Source organism: Scleropages formosus, chromosome 9, assembly GCF_900964775.1.
Source record: "Scleropages formosus chromosome 9, fSclFor1.1, whole genome shotgun sequence".
In the NCBI taxonomy this organism is placed as follows: domain Eukaryota; kingdom Metazoa; phylum Chordata; class Actinopteri; order Osteoglossiformes; family Osteoglossidae; genus Scleropages; species Scleropages formosus.
This window is the reverse complement of record NC_041814.1, coordinates 18153668-18173416: the sequence shown is the minus strand read 5'-3', so window position 1 is coordinate 18173416 and position 19749 is coordinate 18153668. Positions and strand designations below refer to the sequence as shown.

The following is a 19749-nucleotide window of genomic DNA, read 5'->3' as shown; positions in this document are numbered from 1 at the left end:
GGTCTATTGAATTCCTGCCAGTTTTTCTGAAAGGTGTTTCAGTCCTCTCTGCTGCATTTCTTGCTCTTACAGCAACGGCTATCAAATGGAAAGGGTTTAAAGCCTGCTCTCAAGGATTAAGAAATTATTTTATTTTTGCTTCACAAATTTGCAACTTTAGGTACCATACCTCTGCCACACATCAAAAACTGTCTTAAGGTAGGGGGTTTAACCACCTAAGTTAGGATAAGAAGGATCTAAAGTGGGCTTTAGGTACTGGAGCAAAGCTTCTGTCTGGGTCAGGAGGACAGGAAGGTGTAAAGAACTTTATCCAGTCCATCTACTCAGCAGGAGCTGACTTGCATGTCACAGAAAGCATCTTATAGCCAAGGAAGATTTTTAATTAACCTCAATCACAATATTTTCATATAAAATCTTTGGAAAGGGCAATAAGCTCCCTTGAGCCAGATCCCATGCCCTATATAGCCCGAGCATAAACACGTTTTTTAAAAAAAAAAAAAAAAAAAAAAAATTCCATCAGCTGAATCACAGCATTTGGAATGCTACCATTTTGCAAAGAGTGTTGAAAAGTGATTACAGGTAATGAATTTAGTGGCATATTATTATTAACTAAGTACAACAACTAAATGTATAGTTTCTACATACTACAGTAAAATAAACTAAATAGTAAATAATTCAGCTGAAAGAACAGCACAGGGTATGACTATTAAACTGAGTACAATACCTAAGAAAGGTCTAGCCTTTAGATGAAAACTGAAGATGCGTAGTTTGGCTTAAGTGAGGCAAAAAGCATCTGAAATGGAACTGTTGGCCACAGAAAGCACTTGAAACAGCAAATACTTCTCTTAAAACCAGTAAAGAGGTTTTTACCCAGACTTACAATTACAGTACATCAGTTTTAATTGTTTTGTTTTTGAAAACAATATGTTAAACAAAAGCTCCAAAATGATATAATACAGTGGTCCCCTACATACTAGCATTTGTCTCAAAGAAATGCATTCACAAAAATAAAACAATGTTTGAACACACCAGTACAAAATAAAAATTATACACATACTGTATATATATAAAAATATGCAAAATAAATATACATGTATTAAATCATTAATAGTACTCACCAAATTCTCTATGAATAAGGATTCTGAAATGGCCTGTATTCTCCATTAGCTACAAATGTGCTGAACTTGTTGCTATTAGAGAAAATGTACAAAAATGTACATAACATAACTTGTATAAAAAAGGTATAAAGAAAAACAGGCCAATATGACAATACACATAACTTAGTCTCAGAAAGCTTGGACAAAGGTGGGAACTGACTAATCGTGACTAATATAAACTGTGAGGTGTGACCGAAAATGAACTAGGACAACGAGAGTGAGTCCAGCAGACCCGTGGTTCCCGTGCTGACCGCTGTCAGGTCCACGAACTGCTCACTGTTGTATGATTCACATTGGAGGCACAGCGCTCCAGTTGCTGGCCCAAGTCTGCCAGCTGCCTCCCACCCACGTGCAGCTTCTCCCTGAAGCAGAAAGAGCAGATAACACGCTGTTCGGAGCAACACCCATGTCTTTCAGCACCCAGTGTGACAGAGCTGAAAGCAAAGAAGCACATATACAGACAGAGCTTACAAAAGAATACAGTACTATATTACAAGCACCTGTAGTAACTCTTGAGAAAAGTCCAGTGGACTTATGTTTATAGACCTGTACCAAAGAGAATAAAACAGGGTTCATACATTGACCTCAAAGGGCCTGCTACCTCTGGGTGTTCACCATAGTCCTCAAGGTCCTAAAAGTCCTGTTTATGGTGCTAATTGTGTATCGCAAAACAATGTCACAGACTATTTGTAGTTTGTCTATTTTTAATGGCAATAGTGTAATATTTCAAAATGTTACATTAATTACCAGTTTAACAATCATGTATTGCTGTAGAAGTTCTTCTAACAGGAAGGGCAGCTGGTAGTGCAGTGGTTAGTGCTGCTGCCTTTGCATCCAAAGGTCACAGGTTTGAATCCCACCTCCAGCTGCACTACCTCTGAGGAAGGTACTTACCCTAAATTGCTGCAGTAAAGTTACCCAGCTGTATAAATGTGTAAATATCGAAGGAGCATAGCATTCCAAAATCGCTTTGGAAAAGAGCATCAACTAAATGAATAAATGTAAATAGTTTGTATAGCACTGTGCCACAAATGGCCCCAAGCTTGTGCACAGACACTCCCTTCAACAGCTGAGCCATTTTGCTCCGAGTGCTTATACATTGGTGCGACTTGTATGCAACAAACCCCGTTTTCTGCTGCTTTGCCTCCTGTGCAGAAGCTACGGGAAGTCTTCAAGGTCAGCTTCTTTTCCTTTTAAGTTTACAGAATTCAGTACTTCAGGAGCAGGGTAAGGGCCGTACCCTGCAAAATTACTGCAGGCTGTATGGAAGCTGTCAAAAGCCCCACCTTTCTAACTGCTTTACTGTTCTCTGCTAGCAAAGACTTCATAACCTTTACACTCAATCACGCAGAAGACTGTGCTGGTCCTTGTGAATTATTCCCTCTTTTTCCGCTCGAAACAAACCAAGCTGCTTTCCCACCACTGTTTACTTACAGAAACTGCGGGCATTTGCTGTTATCTACACCACCAGAGCAGCTCCATGTCACTGTTTCCTTTGGAAACCACATCTGAGTGCATGAATTTGCAACAGACATTGGCTCTCATGGTAGGCGTGAAGTGTTGCTCACTGAGTATATGTATAGGAAGGCCCGAGAACACAGAAAAAGAGACATTTTGGAAATGTTCTTAGGCAAAACCCTGGTGAAAGGGCTGAACAAGACAGGTGCACAACAGGCCCCTCTACCTCACTGAAGGGTGCACTGTGGATAGGAAAAGATATTGATCTAGAACAATATCTCACAGTGCAACATCTAAACCATGAAGAAAAAAAACAAACAAAAAAAAAAAAAAACCTCAGTCCAAAGAAATGCACCCCTGTAACAGAGTTTAAGTGGAAGCTATAATATGTACTGTTTGCCCCATTCATAATGGTTCCCAGCTTTTTGCTGCTGCTGTTTGCCACTGAAATGCCTGAAGAACATTACAGCCCTTGTGAGGCATGCTCTGCGAGCAGCTGAGCACGTACACACAAAAACACATCACGGCTGTACAGGACCCAAACTCAGTGATAAATACTGAGCAAAGAATGCGGAAGCAGCATTTTCAGGGCAAACAACAAAGCTGTCCTGCATGTCAAAGTGACAGCTGCCTGGACACGTGCCCTCAGACAGCTCTGTTCATTCACAGTGACGGCTGTACTCATCCAACCGCAACTCATCTCAGGCACGAAGATCCAAGAACAAGTTGTGCTGCAGCTGAAACAAAGCTGAAGAGTACAGAATAGAACAGAAATTTTTAAAACTCCTTGGTGTCAGAATCCCCCGGAATAGCGAGCACAAGATCATGAATTTTCAGTAGGCTGTTATGGACCAACTCCTCTAAACTAACGGAACACAAAAAGGCATTTTGAATACGATACAATAAGGCGATTGTTCTTGCCGATGACAAGTCTTACAGGACACCAGACTCGAACAGGACACCACATTCAAAGATTCCATGGCAACGCTGAAATTACACTTCAGTAAACAGTTGATCTGTCAAATGTATCATAACTGCTTCCTTCCACAGCATTTAGTGGGCCACTCAAAGCCCTGCCTTGTCAACGGAAGAGAAAAAATTGCTGCAAGAGTGAAATACAAATATGTGCATGTTTTCTCTCAAAGGGCTTGTTGAAACAATAAAAAACATTAACTATATCTTGTTCTGTAATGAAATATTTAGACACTTGTCAATAAATACAAGTAGTACAATCTCAAACTCCGGAAACCATTGTGACGAAAGACTATCTGTTCAAATCATTAATATTTATTGATTTAGCGCATGCTTTCCTCCAGAGTGACTTAGGGGGTTACGGTCTGAATACTTAGCTACTTAAAACTGTTTAACAATGTATATAGCTGAGCAATTTTTACCGTATCAGTTCAGGTTAAGTACCTTGATCAAGGGCACAACTGCAGGAGGTGAGAATCAACGTTGGTCCTTCGATTGCAAGACAACAGCTATAAATACTACGCTTCCTCATGCCCCAAATACTTTGCATCAGTAGTTAGTAACCCTCACCTTGACCATCAACAGGACATTCCTGCTTTGTTCAAGTTTTTGTTAATGTACATATTAAACGAGACAACTTTATTAGTACAGCAAGTGCTTCAAATCCTGTGTGAAGTAACTGCAGTGTCCTGAAAGTATGCTTGACTAATTTGACTATATCCAGTAAGCTAGAGATGTGAATGACATCCTGCCTAACCCGTTCACCCAGAAGACAGGGTTTGGTGACTGCTGCTATATAAAAAAGAAAAAAAAAAAAACAACAGTTAATGAGTAGGCGCACAGAGAACTGATATAAATTGCAGCCTTGGCAAATTGAATTGCTCTCCAACGTAATAACAGCCAACCAGCAGCTCAAGTACAGAGGGACATAGTGTCCTGCGCATTAACTATAATGCTTGAACCATTCTGATTAGATTACACAGCTCATTATACCCCACTATCCAATAAGAAAGAATTGTACACGCAGTTCAGTCAATATTGTTGAAGGGCGCAGGAAATGAAGAACAACCTCAACTTTGATTTAGCCAAAGAGACGATTCGGACGATCTTTGAAAAGGAGCTCAGGTGGTTACTCTTGTGCGTCACAGAGAAGGCTGTGATGGAAATCGTAGCAAATGCATTTCCAGGAGCTCACTCGAGTGGAAAGAGGCACTGACCAGAAGCTGTGTGGTAATACTTTACCTAAATGCAGACGCTGCCCAGGGTCTCAGGTCTCTGTCACTCAGACACTTTCCCTACACTCTTGCATAACATTTACATCTATTCATTGAGCAGATGCCTTTCTCCAAAGCGACATACATCTCGCAGACAAATACAACGAGTGCATTACAATCAACAACATCGGTAACAGGAGTATGGATTCTGTTACAAGCAAAGTGACAGGACACAGAATATGCGGGATACGCATGTTAATGCAGACCTGCACACTGAAAAGCCAAACAAAGCTCCATGTCACATGAAAGAACAATATGAATGCTTTCAACAAACCTGTACTCCTGTTGAGAAAGGCACTCAAACAAGTCTTTCGCTGTGAATCTTGGTTTCAAGGCTACAATCTGCAACAAAGGACAACAAACAGAATGCTCAACAAAGAAATAATAGTTAAATACAAACGTGGAATCTGACACTACGCTATATTTTCAGAGTTATTCACTGTAAAGCTAAAAGTAAAACAAACAACTGAAATCTTCGTTTTTATAACCTCTATCAAACTACAGAAAAATTAGCCCATCTTCCCACAAGCAAAAAACTTTCATAGAATTGGAATGTAACGCCCAACTTAGGAATCACCATATCGTCCGTATTCTTTTACGTATACAAAATTAAAAATCACGGACAAATACATCCACATTTCAATGTTATTTTCCGTTAGTATAATCACTTGCTTGAAAGTTTAACTACTACTCACCACACTTTAATTTTACCATACCATGATACATTACACCGTAAAACACTGAAAAAATGAGATGGTAAGAGAAATGGCTGCAGTAAGGAGGACTTAAAAGTGATGACTACAACCCGTGTGGACACCTCTATGGCAAACTTAACTGTGCAAACCGCCAGACAGCCCTTCGCACTGCGTCTTACCTCACTAGTGCTGAGGAAGGCAAACAAAGACTCCACATCTTCATAGCAGCAATTTGATGAAAGCACCCTGTGAAAAGCCAATCTGCAATCAACACGAATGAAAAAAAGTATTTCCACCTAGAATGTTAGTCGCTATTCACGCATTCAACAGCCTGTGAAAAGTTACACACGAATTACAGCTGTCATTCACACACACAAGAGAACTGCATGAATGAGAAAGAAACAGTCCTCTGTAACCACACACCTTCTAAGAAACAAAATTAATGCTTTAAAATTTTTAAGAGCAAAAACAGTAACATGCTTAACGGAGAGATTAAATAAATGCATAATTAATAAGAGTGGAAAAATGTATCTTTGAAAAAGTGTTTCTATCCTAATTTGTTCTGGTTATGTAACTAAGGTTAAAGATGACTGATGCAGGAGCTTGTGAAAAACTGAGCGAAAAAATTAGCAGCAGCAAGACTGTATAGGTGCAGAATTAAAATACAGAGTTAAATCAAGTTCTGAAGGAAGTGCTCAATATTTTTTTTAAACAGGATGTTCCATTATACAGTATATCCTCTTTTCTGCATTCAAATGGCTTCATTTGCTTCCACACCCCACAAAACCAAAATAATTGAGCTAAGTCCTTAGACTCAAATGTGATTTCTTTTTAAAATAACAAATCAATGTAAATTTCCAGAAAAAAAAAAAAAAACATGCTGGCAGATGTTTGGCTGATAAATATTCAGTGGCACAGATTATTTAACAAGCTACATGACTTAAAGACAACCTTTCCTCATTAAACTGGGCAGAACTGCTGGTCTTATATTTGAAAATCTTTTCAGTTGTTACAAAGCAGGAACCATAAAACAATAAAAATATATATCCAAATTCCTGCTTTGATGATGGATGGAGCTATAACTGACTAACTGGCTTGTGAGAGATTTATTATCAGAGCTATGCACACACTAAGGACATGTTTTCCCTCTTGAAACACAGACATCCTTAGTTACATCTTCTGTAACTGAGAAAGTTTCATCTCAAGAGTGAAGTGGTTGTGCAGTTAGAACAAGAGAAAATTGTCACAAAAAAAGAAAGAACATGCAGGAGAGAAAAGATGAGCAAGTGGAGAGGTGTGCATTCACTCTGCTGTCTTCTGTGTTACATCTAATTCCATCTTTTTTCTGCTGCTAAATAATAAAACCAGATATGTCCCTGGCTGAGTCACTGTGCTGCACGGTGTAAGTGGGGGAAAAAAAAAAAAACTCCTCCCATCGTCTCCTTGGGAACAACACAAGAGGCTATGTCCAGCTTCCCTCATTGGTCTTGCATAAAAATGAGACTAAGCCAGAAAACATACATAGAAAACAGGCAGTACACATCTAAAGATTAAACATAGAGATCAAAAAAGACACAACATGAAGTGGTGATAGAATACAATAAATTATGCATATAATGGTACCAAATTTAAAGTATCAACACAGTTATATATGTTTGTAGTATGTAGTATGTAATGGTGCATAAAATGCATGTACAACAAGTGAAGCATGACTCTGATGTGATGTCACTAACCCACAAAAACAAAAAATTGTCAGTTTCAAAAGAGGCAAAATGATTCTGGAAAATTAACGTCATTATTAGTGAATTTGGTATAAATCCACAAAGACGTAGGAGCTTCAAACAACAACTTTGAGCACCGTAAACACATAAAGCATATTATGTATATAAACGTAATCTTTCATTTACTACTACAACTACAAATGAGGTGACAAAAGTGTTTCTTCTATGCATATCGACCCCTTTTCCATAAGTAAAACATCACAGTTATATTTTCAGGAACATGTACAGAAGAATTTTATGAACATCTATCCAGTATCTCCATCAGTAACATAGGAATAAAACTAAACATTTATTAAATAAAAAAAAAAAAATGAAATTTCTAAAAATATCCTTCAAAATGTGAAGGAAGTGACTATGTTGTCACAATAGCGTACAGAAGATAGGTGCTAAAATATACCTTACTGTCAAAGTACAAAGAACAAATGCAAAAAAAAATTATTGAAATTACAGTATGTGAAGAAAGCACCATTATATTGTTTCATAATCAGAGACCACAACCCCAGATTAGAGTACATCACGGATGAGCTGAGCTGCTATTATACACCACATTCCGAAAAGCTCTACTGTCTGTCACCACGAACACAAAGTCCTGGGTTTCAGAGTCTACGTGATAATTAAAGGCTGGAACTAATTGGTGAGCTTAAAGCCATGAGACTCATTTGGGAGGACATGTAGAGGGAATTATTCCAACTGTGTTTGGGTTCGTGGCTTGAGGGACAACGAGGGGTTCTCTGTCTCACAGCGTACATGTGGGTGGCCCAGCTTTCTCAGTAACCTCCTCCGCTCGAGCAACAGCAGTGAGTCGTCTGTTTCAGCCATCTGGATTTCTCCACCTCTCTGCTGCAGGACTTAAGACACTACCACATTTACTGCTCTGTTAGTCCAGTACGCTGACATTCAGCAGTTCGGCAAAAAAAAAAAAAAAAGCTACCAATAAAAACACCACTTTCTGATTTTTAACACTGTAGAAATATATATCAGCACTGGCCTATTGCTGCATAAACACTCATCTGTCATATCTTTCCATTCTTGTGCCTAGGTCGTATTTTCATTAGGACATTAACAGAAGGATTAATTGCTTATGTTCTGCTACATTTTTATAATGACTGACACTCCTGGGTTGAATATTTCTGCCAAACACCTTAAATTCGCCAACTCAACAACAAGGCTTGCAGAATAATTACACGATAAACAGACAGACAGCCCATATTATCAAAACATGTTAGTGGTAAAGGTGAGTCACAAAACACAGTGTGAGCATGACTTATTCTGATATGGCTTCACAAAGTGGGAGACTGCTCTACCTCTCAAAGATGTGGAGCAGCTGTTGGATAGTGGTGATGAGCTTGTGCAAGCAGACGACAGCACCTTCAGGAAAGCCCTTCTCACTCTCGGGCCTGTTGGTCTGCAAGGAGCCGCAGACGAATCCAATAGCTGAAAACACTGCAGAGCTGGCCATAACGAGGATTGCCAATAAAGGGGGGGGGGGAGGGGGGGAATAGATGAATGAATGAAAGAAAAAACAAACAAAAACTTTCAGAAGTCTATTCTGTATCATATACTGCACCTAACAATAGAAATGGTATTTTTTCTGGTGAGCATGAACATTAAAGCCAGACAGTGTCTTACTGACTTTTGATGACCCTATTCACAAAATTCATGATACTTTCAGTATCATATTTTAGTATTTGTGGCCATTTCCATGACTTTACATTTCTCTTTAATGGCATTAGACAGTATCTTTGTCAAAAATGAGAACTGTTTTTCCTGCATTGAGGATTCTTCACAAAAGTGTTCCATTTAACATGATAAGCCTGAAGAGGACGGTCTGTCTCGAGGGAGGTATTTTTTCAGCTTTTTTGTCTTGAATTTGTGAATACAGCACCAAAACATGAACTTCCACTCACCTGATCTGACACACTTCTTTCCAAATGTCTTCAAACACAGCCCACACCTCCTCATATGAGGACTGGACTGCTGGCAAGCCATCCTCAGCCATAAGGGTGTCCCCATCGTCGGCAGAAATGGTACAGACACCAGGGGTCTGTGTTCCTCTGTTGGGCTATACAGTACGTGTATGCAAACACAGATACACCTTAGATACCAACCAATGAACTGGACTTACATCCTGTGTGCTGTTATTTAGACATATGATACATGACAAACCAAATGTTTTCTAAGGGTCAGCATGGTGGCACAATGGTTAGTACTGATGCCCTACAGCTCTTGGTCAGTGAGTTCAAATCTCAGTCTCAGTCTGTGCAAAATTTGCATGTTCTCCCCGTGTTCATGTGGGTTACCTCTGGGTGCTCTGATTTCCTCCCACAGTTGAAAGACATGTGTTTCAGATGACCTTGTAACTCTAGCTACTGATAATGGATGAACGTTTCCTAAAGATATGTGATGGGTGGTAACTTGATACAATCTTTCCTGCTCACTAAGATTCAGCAACCCTGATGAATTGAATCAGGTAGTCCACAAGCTACACTTTCTTGAAAGGCAAGAAGCTCTGTGCTGCTGCATCCTACCTGGCAGAGTCTCTGAGGCAGGGGTTCAAGGGCTGACAAAGCCCGGGGCAGGTGGCCACTGTAATCTGACCGGCAGCCAAATGCCCGCAGCAACTCCTGTGCCTGCTGCACCGCCAGCCAGAGAGAGCACTTATCCACTGTCTTACCTAAAGAACAAGCCATCTTTAACTCCAGTTGTCATTGAGCACTTCCACTGTTCCTTCCCACAATGTGCAAGAGTGCTATCTGTAGCACTGATAACCAAAGTAAACATACCATTCACCCACCTGTATGTCTCTGTACAGACAACTGTGCAAATCCCACAGAAACTGTGAAGACATCTGGTTCAAAAACAGCCAGGCAGTATAAACACCAAGTATTGTGCTTCTTTATTTTAGTATTTAAAAAAGAGCTTTTGGATTTACTTTTGTCTTCAAAACAACCAAAGGATCAATATCAAGAACACCGCAAACACCGATACTGTTTATGTACTGAAGAGATTTAAAACACTTAAGACAGGAACTGAAAAATCAAGTGTTCTGCAATGTCCAGTTCATCCTAAGCACACAGCAACCACCTTGATCTGAAGAACAATTTCAAAAGTATAGTTTGGTGCAACAGCTTTTTGTGCTTTCCTAAAAGCCTTTCCTTTTGCTTTGGCTGTATCTAAATTTTTCTTAAGCAGTGGATGGGAAACTATTTAAAGTGGGGAGGTACAGGAGCAGTCCTCTCCTCTTGGGGCAGGGTGAGGACGTCACCCTCCCCTGCCCTCCCACCTCTTTGCAAGCGGTATTTTTCCACTCTTCCGCAGCCCCTCCCTTCTGCCCTCGGGAGAAGCCTGGCGTTCATCCAGAGAGGCACGAGTGGCGCTGGCGGAGCTCAGAGCGACGGAACTGGGTCATGCTGGCTAGTTCAGGCCCATGCGTGTCCTTTGTGAGGACAGGGCTGCTGGACCGGGTAAGCCCCGGACAGGCGAACCCAGTTGATCCTACAAAAGGTGCTGTGCTCCTGCTGTATTTGTCCTACACTCTGTTTCTCCCCAAACGCTGAGATAAAACCTGTTTTTCTTTAAAAGGTTTTTTTCCAATTGTGTGTATTGATAAAACACACTTACAGTATGCCTAAAGAAATGCATCAACATATATGCCACTGAGGAATATACCTTTGCAGAGAGCGTCACTGAGGGATTCAACAGTCTTCAGCAGGTTCCTCTGAAAAACGTTTCCAAACACAGCAATCCAGTGTTTCCTGAAGCACTGCAGGAGATCACTCAGTGTCCAAGGCGGTTTCAGAAACACAATCTGCAGCCAACATGTCAAACGTGTCAACTCAACACAGATGCGACCCATTTTGGTGGAAATAACAGTTCCCCCCCGAAAGAAGGAAAGGGAGCTGAAAGTTTACCTCCTGCCACAGCTCCCCATAAGCAGCCTGCATCTCTGCTGTGAGCACCTGAGACAGTGCACCCTGCAGGGTGTCCTCCAGCACACACACACAGGTGCTGACCTCTTGGGCTTCAGCCTCTGCCTGCTTCCCACTGTCCTCAACTGTGATGACAGCACAGCATAAATGAATAAGCAGCAAGGTGTGCACCTCACATTTCCTGGCAGTGTGAGACAGTCTAAGGCAAGGCATTGAGCTCGCTGAGCAAAAAAACCCCTTTGTTCCAGGCTGAAGAAGTTAAAACACTGTCGCCTTGCTTTTCACCCATCAGGCAATCAGCTGGCATCAGCGACTTTGCCATCACAGTGGCTCTAAGAGATTACCAAGCATTATCACTGGTACAGAGCCAGCGGCTGCACAGTCTGCCAGAGGACACAGGAAGGCAATGAATTGCGTACAGCGGCCTCTAAGCCTCCCAAGCGTTAATGTGCTCTAAATTTGAAGTAGTGACACTGCTTGATGGCAGAAGATTCCATGAAAAAATTCAAATGCAAAGAGAAAAAAAAAAAAAAACCATAAAAACCTGACTATAAAAAAATTTCAATAATTAAACTGCTAATGTAAGCAATGGAGAAGTATCAGGAAATATCAGTGATACAAAATTATGTTTTGGTTATTTTTGTGCAGGGGGGTGCGGTAGCGCAGCGGGTTTGGCCGGAGCCTGCTCTCTGGCGGGTCTGGGGTTTGAGTCCTGCTTGGGGTGCCTTGCGATGGAATGGCGTCCCGTTCTGGGTGTGCCCCTCCACCTCCAGCCTTACGCCCTGCGTTGGGCTCTGGTTCGCTGCAACACTGCTTGGGACAAGCAGTTTCGGACAGTGTGTGTGTGTTATTTTTGTGCTCCGTTCTATAATTTCACTCTATAAACTGTAACTTTAACTCTAAGAAAAGTACATTGATAAATGGGCAGAGTCCGTTCGTCCGTCCGAACCACTTGCCCCAGACGGGGCACGGGGAACCGGAGCGTAACCCGGCACACAGGGCGTAAGGCCGGAGGGGGAGGGGGACACACCCAGGATGGGACGCCAGTCCGCCGCAAGGCACCCCAAGCGGGACTCGAACCACAGACCCACCGAAGAGCAGGACCCGGACCAACCCACCATGCCACTGCACCCCTTGCAAACAGGTAGAGTACTGTTGTCTAAAACATGTGATTGAACCTTTCACACAATTTTCGAGAGAACAGCTGCTTGCGTAAACAAAGGACAGTTATTAAGTTTACAGTGTGAAAGCTCCATGTCAGTGTAATAAAGCTTATATGAAATATTATCAACCACATATACTCTAAGATGTTAATTGTTCCGCATTTATGTCGTGGTGTACATGTGCATGTTTACAGACACTGAAAGTAACAACATCATAGGTTGCTGTCTGACCAGTTTGCGCAGGCCTGGCAACAGACGGAGTGTGGCACGGGTGCGGCCAGTTCTCGCCCTTCAGCTGCTCCACCTTTGACACCAGGTCAGCCTTGCTCAGTGCTTTCACTCCACACAGAATGGCTTTACTGCATAAGTTCTTGTCATTGCTACACAATACAATAAACAGAAAAAACATTTTACAAGAATTATAAACCAGCCCATTTAATAAAGCCTACCGGTGTAGCAAGACCTTGTGAAGAACACTATCAAAGTGAGAATCACACAAGTCTGGCTGAACACTCAATGATCAGACAAGCCATTTGCATATGCTCTGAACAGTCATATGTGTACAGTGTATTTGAGAAAAAAAAAAACCCACATTTACACCTCACAGCTTAACCACCAAGAACAGAAGAGCGGCAGGAACTCACGTGCAAAGTACAAGAGAGCCCCCTGGGTAGAGAGCCTGGTACTGCAGGCAGCACTGCAGCACCCGGTCATCATTATTCTCCGCATTGAGCCCATCTGCAAGACAGAGAGAGAGAAAAAACTACTCGAGGACCCTTAAAAAGACTTCATTACCATAATTAAAATGGATTGAACTGTGTTCAGTCTTTAGCTCTCATAGAGGTCACTCATAAATACACATGCAAGAGAATATGTTTTTAAAATGTTCACCCATTACACAACATTGCAGTCCAGTATATGAAAGACTCATAGATCAAAAGCTGAAAAAATTATTTATACTGCATTCTGGATAAAGCCAAGTGTGCATATTACTTAGGTTTTACTATGTACATTGTTACGTTTATGTGAAACACACAGAACATTTTCTGCAAGAAAACCATTTTAGTACCGCTTTCCAGTTGAGCAATAAGAATTTGACTAAGTACTCGAAGAATTCTCATTTCAGAGAAGTTGAACATTCTTCTTCATTCCCTGTTCATGTGCTGTACTTGTCACTGGACATGTACACACACCTGTGTGATACACAATATTTGGCCTTTATAGCAGAAGCCTGTGAAGGGGGTGGGACTGGAAGGTGAAAAAACACCACTTTCCTGGTATTTAAAAACCAGAGGTAGTGCAACCATTGTGCATTATATGTCTGTTAACAGTTGAGCTCTGGCTGGCTGCTTTATGCAAAAATTAACGCCATCTGCTGGGAAAAAATAAACACATCGCTACAACGGACACTCATCCCCCCAAAATATGTCATTTGAAATTATGAGAATTTGACTTGAGGCAAACTTTCATTTAATAGCCTTACTTTGTCTTACAAGGCATTTCCTCATGTTTATGAGGGCTGAACAATCTGAACCAATAACAGAGGACAGGAATTGTGTTTTTGGGAATAACATGTTAGTGGTTGAGTGTGGCTGTGCTGATCACGACTGCATAAAAAGACATACATGGAATTGGAATGAGTGTTTAATGGGCATAGGTGCCATTGTATTCAATACTAAGCCAGCTGTGTCTGAAAAAAGGGTAAAAAGGGTACACAGTATTTTCATAAGCCATTATAGGGATTTTTCATTGTATGGGACTCTATTATGTGAGGGCTAAGTGAACATTTATTCATTCAGCAGATGCTATTGTCCAAAGCAATGTATAACGATTACTAAGTAGTAGTCAGCTGAAAATTGAAGCAAGGTAACTTACTATGCTACACACATTAAACTCAATCATTCCCCATCCGTACAGTAGAGCAATCTTAACGTGCAGTACAAACTGTACAAAGTCATTGCCCATCAATTATCCCGACTAAATGTCCATCCATCTTACATTAAGAGCCACTTGTCCAGTGCAGGGTCATAGTGGTTTGAAGCCTATTCCAGAATCATAGGGTATGAGGCAGGGTACACCCTAGATGAGACACCAGTCCATCACATAGCAAACGCCCTTATTCACTCTCAAAAACACAGACTGCGAGTACTTCAGAGACATGAATCTACCTGAAACACGTGTCTTTTTTTTTTTTTTTTCTTCCTGTGGAAGGAAAATGAAGCACCCACAGGAAATCCATGAAAAGACAGCAAGAACATGCAAATGCTGCACAGCTTCACCCTGTTCAAACCATGTTCAAACCCAGAAGCTGTGAAGCATTTGTGCTACCCGGTACACCACCGTTCTGTTGTTCACTATAAATAAAGTTGTCAACAAACACTAAAGATGTGCCTGCTTTTCAGGTAATACATAACTGTGACTCATTCCATGATGACAAAATCCTATTTATTAATTTGAAATTCATGGGTGATAAATGGAGAAACTTGTTAAAGATAATTTTAATGTCTAGTTGCTGCCACATGGGAATATCAGAATGGAAGGGAAATGCACAAATGTGCATCAACTCACAGACTGCTTGTGCAGCCTGCTGCATGGATTGGCCCCAAAGCCGTGGTTCCTGGCTCTTGAGGCACGTGTAGATGTAATGCACTGCTGGTGCTGCTTTGTGCGCTGCACTCCCTGACAGCTTCCCATTCTTCAGTGCATCCAGCTCCTGTAGAACCACCCATGGGATGAGGATGTTGGGGAAACCCAGAGCTGGGAGAGGTAGACACCCCTTGGGTTAAATGCAAAGGGCCTTCTCAATTTGTACACAGAAACATTAACACCAAAAGCATATCACATGGACCACAGACTGTAGAGACAACAGTGAACACAGTGATTAGTGGAACAAGTCCTTGACAGGACTCTGTTACATCAAGTTCAGAGTTTAACTTTTCCAGTAAAAATATAGAGCTGTATTGTTGTATATGACTAATTTATTTTAAAAACAGGTGTGAGATGAATAACAAAATACTACAGACAGTCTTACTTTCAGAATGTTTTGTCTGAACCGACAATTAGCAGTCTACCGCAATTAAACGGAAATTTAACCCCATGTCCACGTACCTCCAAGGCCGTGCGACTTCATTTTCTTGACAAAGTCGAGGTGACTCAGGAGGATGTTGGTGTCAAGGACAATGAGAATGTCTTGGTGAATGTGATCTTTATCTGCATTACATACAACAAATACAATGAGGCCTATACACGAAGGAAAAAGTAACTTTGTAACTCCAAACTGCAGATGCAATGGCAATGTCATTTAAAACAGACTGTAACTGAGGAGTGGTGGAATTGAATATATGAAGCCAAGATGTGTTTTCAAACACTAACTTTACTCTCTAACTTTCAACTGATTGACTGCTTTTACAGCAGACTTCTTACTGAGGGACGTGGTGGTGGCCTCCTCGAGAGGATCAATCTCCATGCAGGTTAGCTCTCCGTAGCTTTTCACCACACTGACCTCTAGCCGCTTCTCAGACCGAGCTTGGTGTAACTCTTCCACTAGCAGCATCTGCATCACGCACGCAAGGGTAAGTGTGTTTGGTAGTGATCGTGTAACACGCACAATCTTTCTTTGCATTCTGCTGACTTGTTCTACTAACCATAGAATCTCGTTGGCATAACTCTAAACTCAATCATCATTCACAAATTGTCAGAAGTTGAAGCGATATTGCAGCAAATGCCCCAAAGACAGTGCTATGGTCTCAGAGCACACGATAGTATGCACATTATTGTAAACACTATTATAATACTACTAATAAATTCCTAATAATATTATTGTAAATTATAAACACTACTAATTTCTGTCTATGACTAGTGCTAGGAATTGAATGAGTGCGTCTGGAAACGTTGTAGTGTAAGCATGCATATTGTAAAGTTAGAGGCAAAAGTAACCAGAGACTTTGTTCCACAGCACAAGTGGTTCATTGATCCTTTTTTCCCCTCAGAGTATTCCTATTTTATGTCATTTAGTCATTCACTCTGAGGCACTTAGTCACTGGAAAGCCTCAGACTCCCTGTCACTAAGGATGCAAGTGGGTAAACGAAAATACAAACAAACCTCCTGTTCACTGTCACAGGGTCCTGTGGTCACAGAAACATCTGTAAAGATGCACTATAATAAACCAAAAAATAAAATGCATGAACACACATACAATACTCTGAATAACAACAGAAAACCTGGTCAAAATTTAGAATAATATAAAATACAATGCCTTATAACAAGTTTTTGCAGTAGCATTTGGGTAAATTCTTGGCTGCACTATAACTTGAAATGTCAACCCCTTTTCAGTTATAATGATACTTACCGAATCTGATGATCCGGCAACATTTTGAAACACTTTTGTGACTTCTTCTGTATTTGGAAAAGCCTTTACAGTATTCGTTAACCATTCACTTGAAGTTACTTCTGCAGTGCGTGATATGGTGGAAACGGTTTCGTCATTACGTTTGTTTACTTTTGTATAGGACCTCCTGTCTGAAAATGGATACTTTGAGGCCATGCTTCCTTTGCTGATGGACCTGTCGGCAACTTTATCATGCAGATGTCTTGATGCAGAGGCTTTCTGATGATCTTTGCTATTTACAGAAAAAGGCTGCTGACATATTATGCTTCTGTCTTGCGCTACACTGGTCTCCTTTCGGACGCTTAGGGTAAAAAGCTTAGTAGGTTTACAGCCTGCCTTCTCTCTTTGACAGCTTTCAGAAAGCTTTGATTTTTCAGCAAGCTCATCCTTCCTTTGTGTAACCAGCTTGGACACATTCAAATTTGTTTGAGAGGTAGCAGTTTTTACAAAAAAATGTGATTTTTTGTGGGTACCCTCCAAAACATCACTGTATTTTACTCCCTGAGAGTGGTGGCTATTTCTTTCTACTTCTGAAGCACCTACTGCCCTAGACCTTCTTTTCACAAGCTCCAACCTTTCAAGCTTCAGTTTCTCAGAGAGATACTGTCGCTCTTCTTGGTATTTAATGTTCTTTTGTGGATACTGGCAGGGGGAATACTGATTGTTAGATTCCTCTGCAGCCTGTCTCTGCTCAAGATTCGTTGTCTTCTGTTTCAGCTCCTTAGACAGAACATTTCGAACAAGCGGTCTTCCCAAACCTGACTTGTGAAACCTCTCTTCCGAGATGCAGAACATTTTGCTTGCATTGTTCCCTGTGTTCTCACCAACAGCTGCAGAATGTCTCTTTCCAGCTTCTAGAGCTGCATTTCTTTCCGTGTGCAATTTTGAAGCTGTCCCCAGTCTGTACACAGCCTTTTTATACTCCCTTTCTTTCCTTGGGCTGTGGTTACAGGAGCTTTTATCCAGAATGGTGGCCTTGTCTTTTGGCCTCTTTCTCTTATCTTTGTCATGACCAGACCTACGAAGAAAGACTTCCATTGTAAAAACGCAAATGTGGCAATATTGATCATTTAGAATTTTTTGTTGCTTGTGATTTTAAAAGAAAAACAAATAAAATACAACAAAAAGCACAGTAGCATGAACAAGCTACGGAGCCTTTCACAACGAAGACAAAACATACACAGATTACAACTCTAAAGCAATTTGCAATAAATGTAATTTAAAAAAAAAGAAAAAAAACTGCAATAAAAGTGCAACAGAACACAACATTCAGAAACTCCCTATCAATAACTGCTTCCCCTGCTGCAGGGTTGTGGCGATCCAGAGCCTATATGGGAAATGTAGTATGCTAGGCTATGCAGTATACACTGCAGATGGGAGGCCAGTCCATCACAGGGCAGTCCCACAAAACACAAAATCACTGACACAAACAAACCGTACAGACAATTAAGAGCCACTTGAAGCATATCTATGGACTGTGGGAGGAAACCTGAGCACCTGGAGGAAATCTGCACAAACATGGGGAAAACAAACAAACTCCAGACAGACTGAATGGGGCTAAAACCTATGTTTGGTCAGACAGTCCAGGTGCTTGAGACATCTGCTGCATCACCATAATTCCCAAGAACAACAAAGTAAAACTAAATAAAATCTGAAAATAATACTAAGACAAACAATGAGTTATATTATAAAGGGTTTTGGGGGGAAAAAAGAGCACAGAAATGCATTACATATAAGAAATTTGAACACGTACATTTAGGGTTTGCTTTTTAATTTAGATTTTCACCAGCTTTTAAAAAAATTGAAGGAATTTTTCATGTTCAGTAAAAAGACAGGTGAACATTTATTTGTCTAGGAGTGTTATCTATTTTCCACAGTTAAATTAATTGAAATTAAAAGATTATTTTCCAAGAATTAAGTTCAGGAGTATATCAATATCTTCTTCGGTAAGAAATTTTGTTCATTATGCAAGGCAAATCTGCAATAACAACAATAATACATACACTTAAAACAATATGTAAAAGTCATCTCCAATGTGCATGCATCATTATAAATATATCATTATCCTACTTATTACTTACTATACTTATTATTCTTTTATTAAAAAATTTGAGTGAGAAGTTCACCTGTGCTGATGATATGTCCCAGCCTGTTTCCCCTCGCAGACCTTGGGCTTCTTAATGTACTCCTTGGAACCAAAGAGATGTTTAACAAGCTTAAGTATTTTAAAATGTAAACTGCAGATTTCCTCCAAAAAAAAAAAAAAAAAAATCAGGTTGAACGGATGTGATGATGATCATAAATCTGTAAATTTACTGTCAAAATGATGAATGATGATGAACTTGCAAGACCAAATCAAATGAGAGACTGATGTCCCTACCGTGTCGCTGTCCTCAGGGGAGGGTGGCGATGACCTCCTCCGCTCATTATGCTTCTTCGACTTTTTCTTTGTCTTCGGCATTAAATTATCGCTCTTCACGTACACAACGCAAGCTGTGATACTAGTTAAACTGTAGCTACCAGTACAAAACGTTCAGCACAGGGAGGGCGCGATTTAAACTTGTCTACTACCTAGCATGATATTTCAAGTAGTTTTCGTTACCATAGTGTTTTAGAACAAAATACACAAAAATTATGCCCGAACCAGAACTGACACGACGATCAATCATCAATGATCATCGTCGACACAACATACATAGTTACTAGTAGTAATAGTAGTTTCGATGAGCAGGCAGCACCGCTACAAGTTCTCCACACTCCAGTCGAACACTGAGCTGTGGAAACACATTTTTATTGATCCAGCATTTCAGAAAGTCTCCGTAATCCCTTAAAATTTCCGGTCTTGTTTTATTTTCGTGTGTCAAAATGAATAACAAACGAGGGAAAAAGTTGTTATAAATGTTGCAACCCGACACACTTCAATAGTACACCA

At 40.6% G+C, this 19749-nt stretch overlaps 1 protein-coding gene across 1 annotated transcript; it reads right to left on the bottom strand.

Moving 5' to 3' along the window:
- Positions 1 to 469: 469 nt before the first annotated feature.
- Positions 470 to 19497, bottom strand: swt1 (SWT1 RNA endoribonuclease homolog). Its single transcript, XM_018754087.2, has 17 exons — positions 19198 to 19497; positions 18944 to 19005; positions 16779 to 17835; positions 16532 to 16585; positions 15853 to 15982; positions 15538 to 15639; positions 14998 to 15186; positions 13074 to 13167; positions 12661 to 12809; positions 11249 to 11391; positions 11007 to 11145; positions 9866 to 10011; positions 9245 to 9399; positions 8642 to 8788; positions 5736 to 5802; positions 5136 to 5203; positions 470 to 1519 (listed from the first exon to the last, which is right to left on the bottom strand). Exons 1-17 carry the CDS (start codon positions 19276 to 19278, stop codon positions 1414 to 1416), a joined length of 2889 nt encoding a protein of 962 aa, XP_018609603.2. The 5' UTR covers positions 19279 to 19497; the 3' UTR covers positions 470 to 1413.
- Positions 19498 to 19749: the final 252 nt, after the last annotated feature.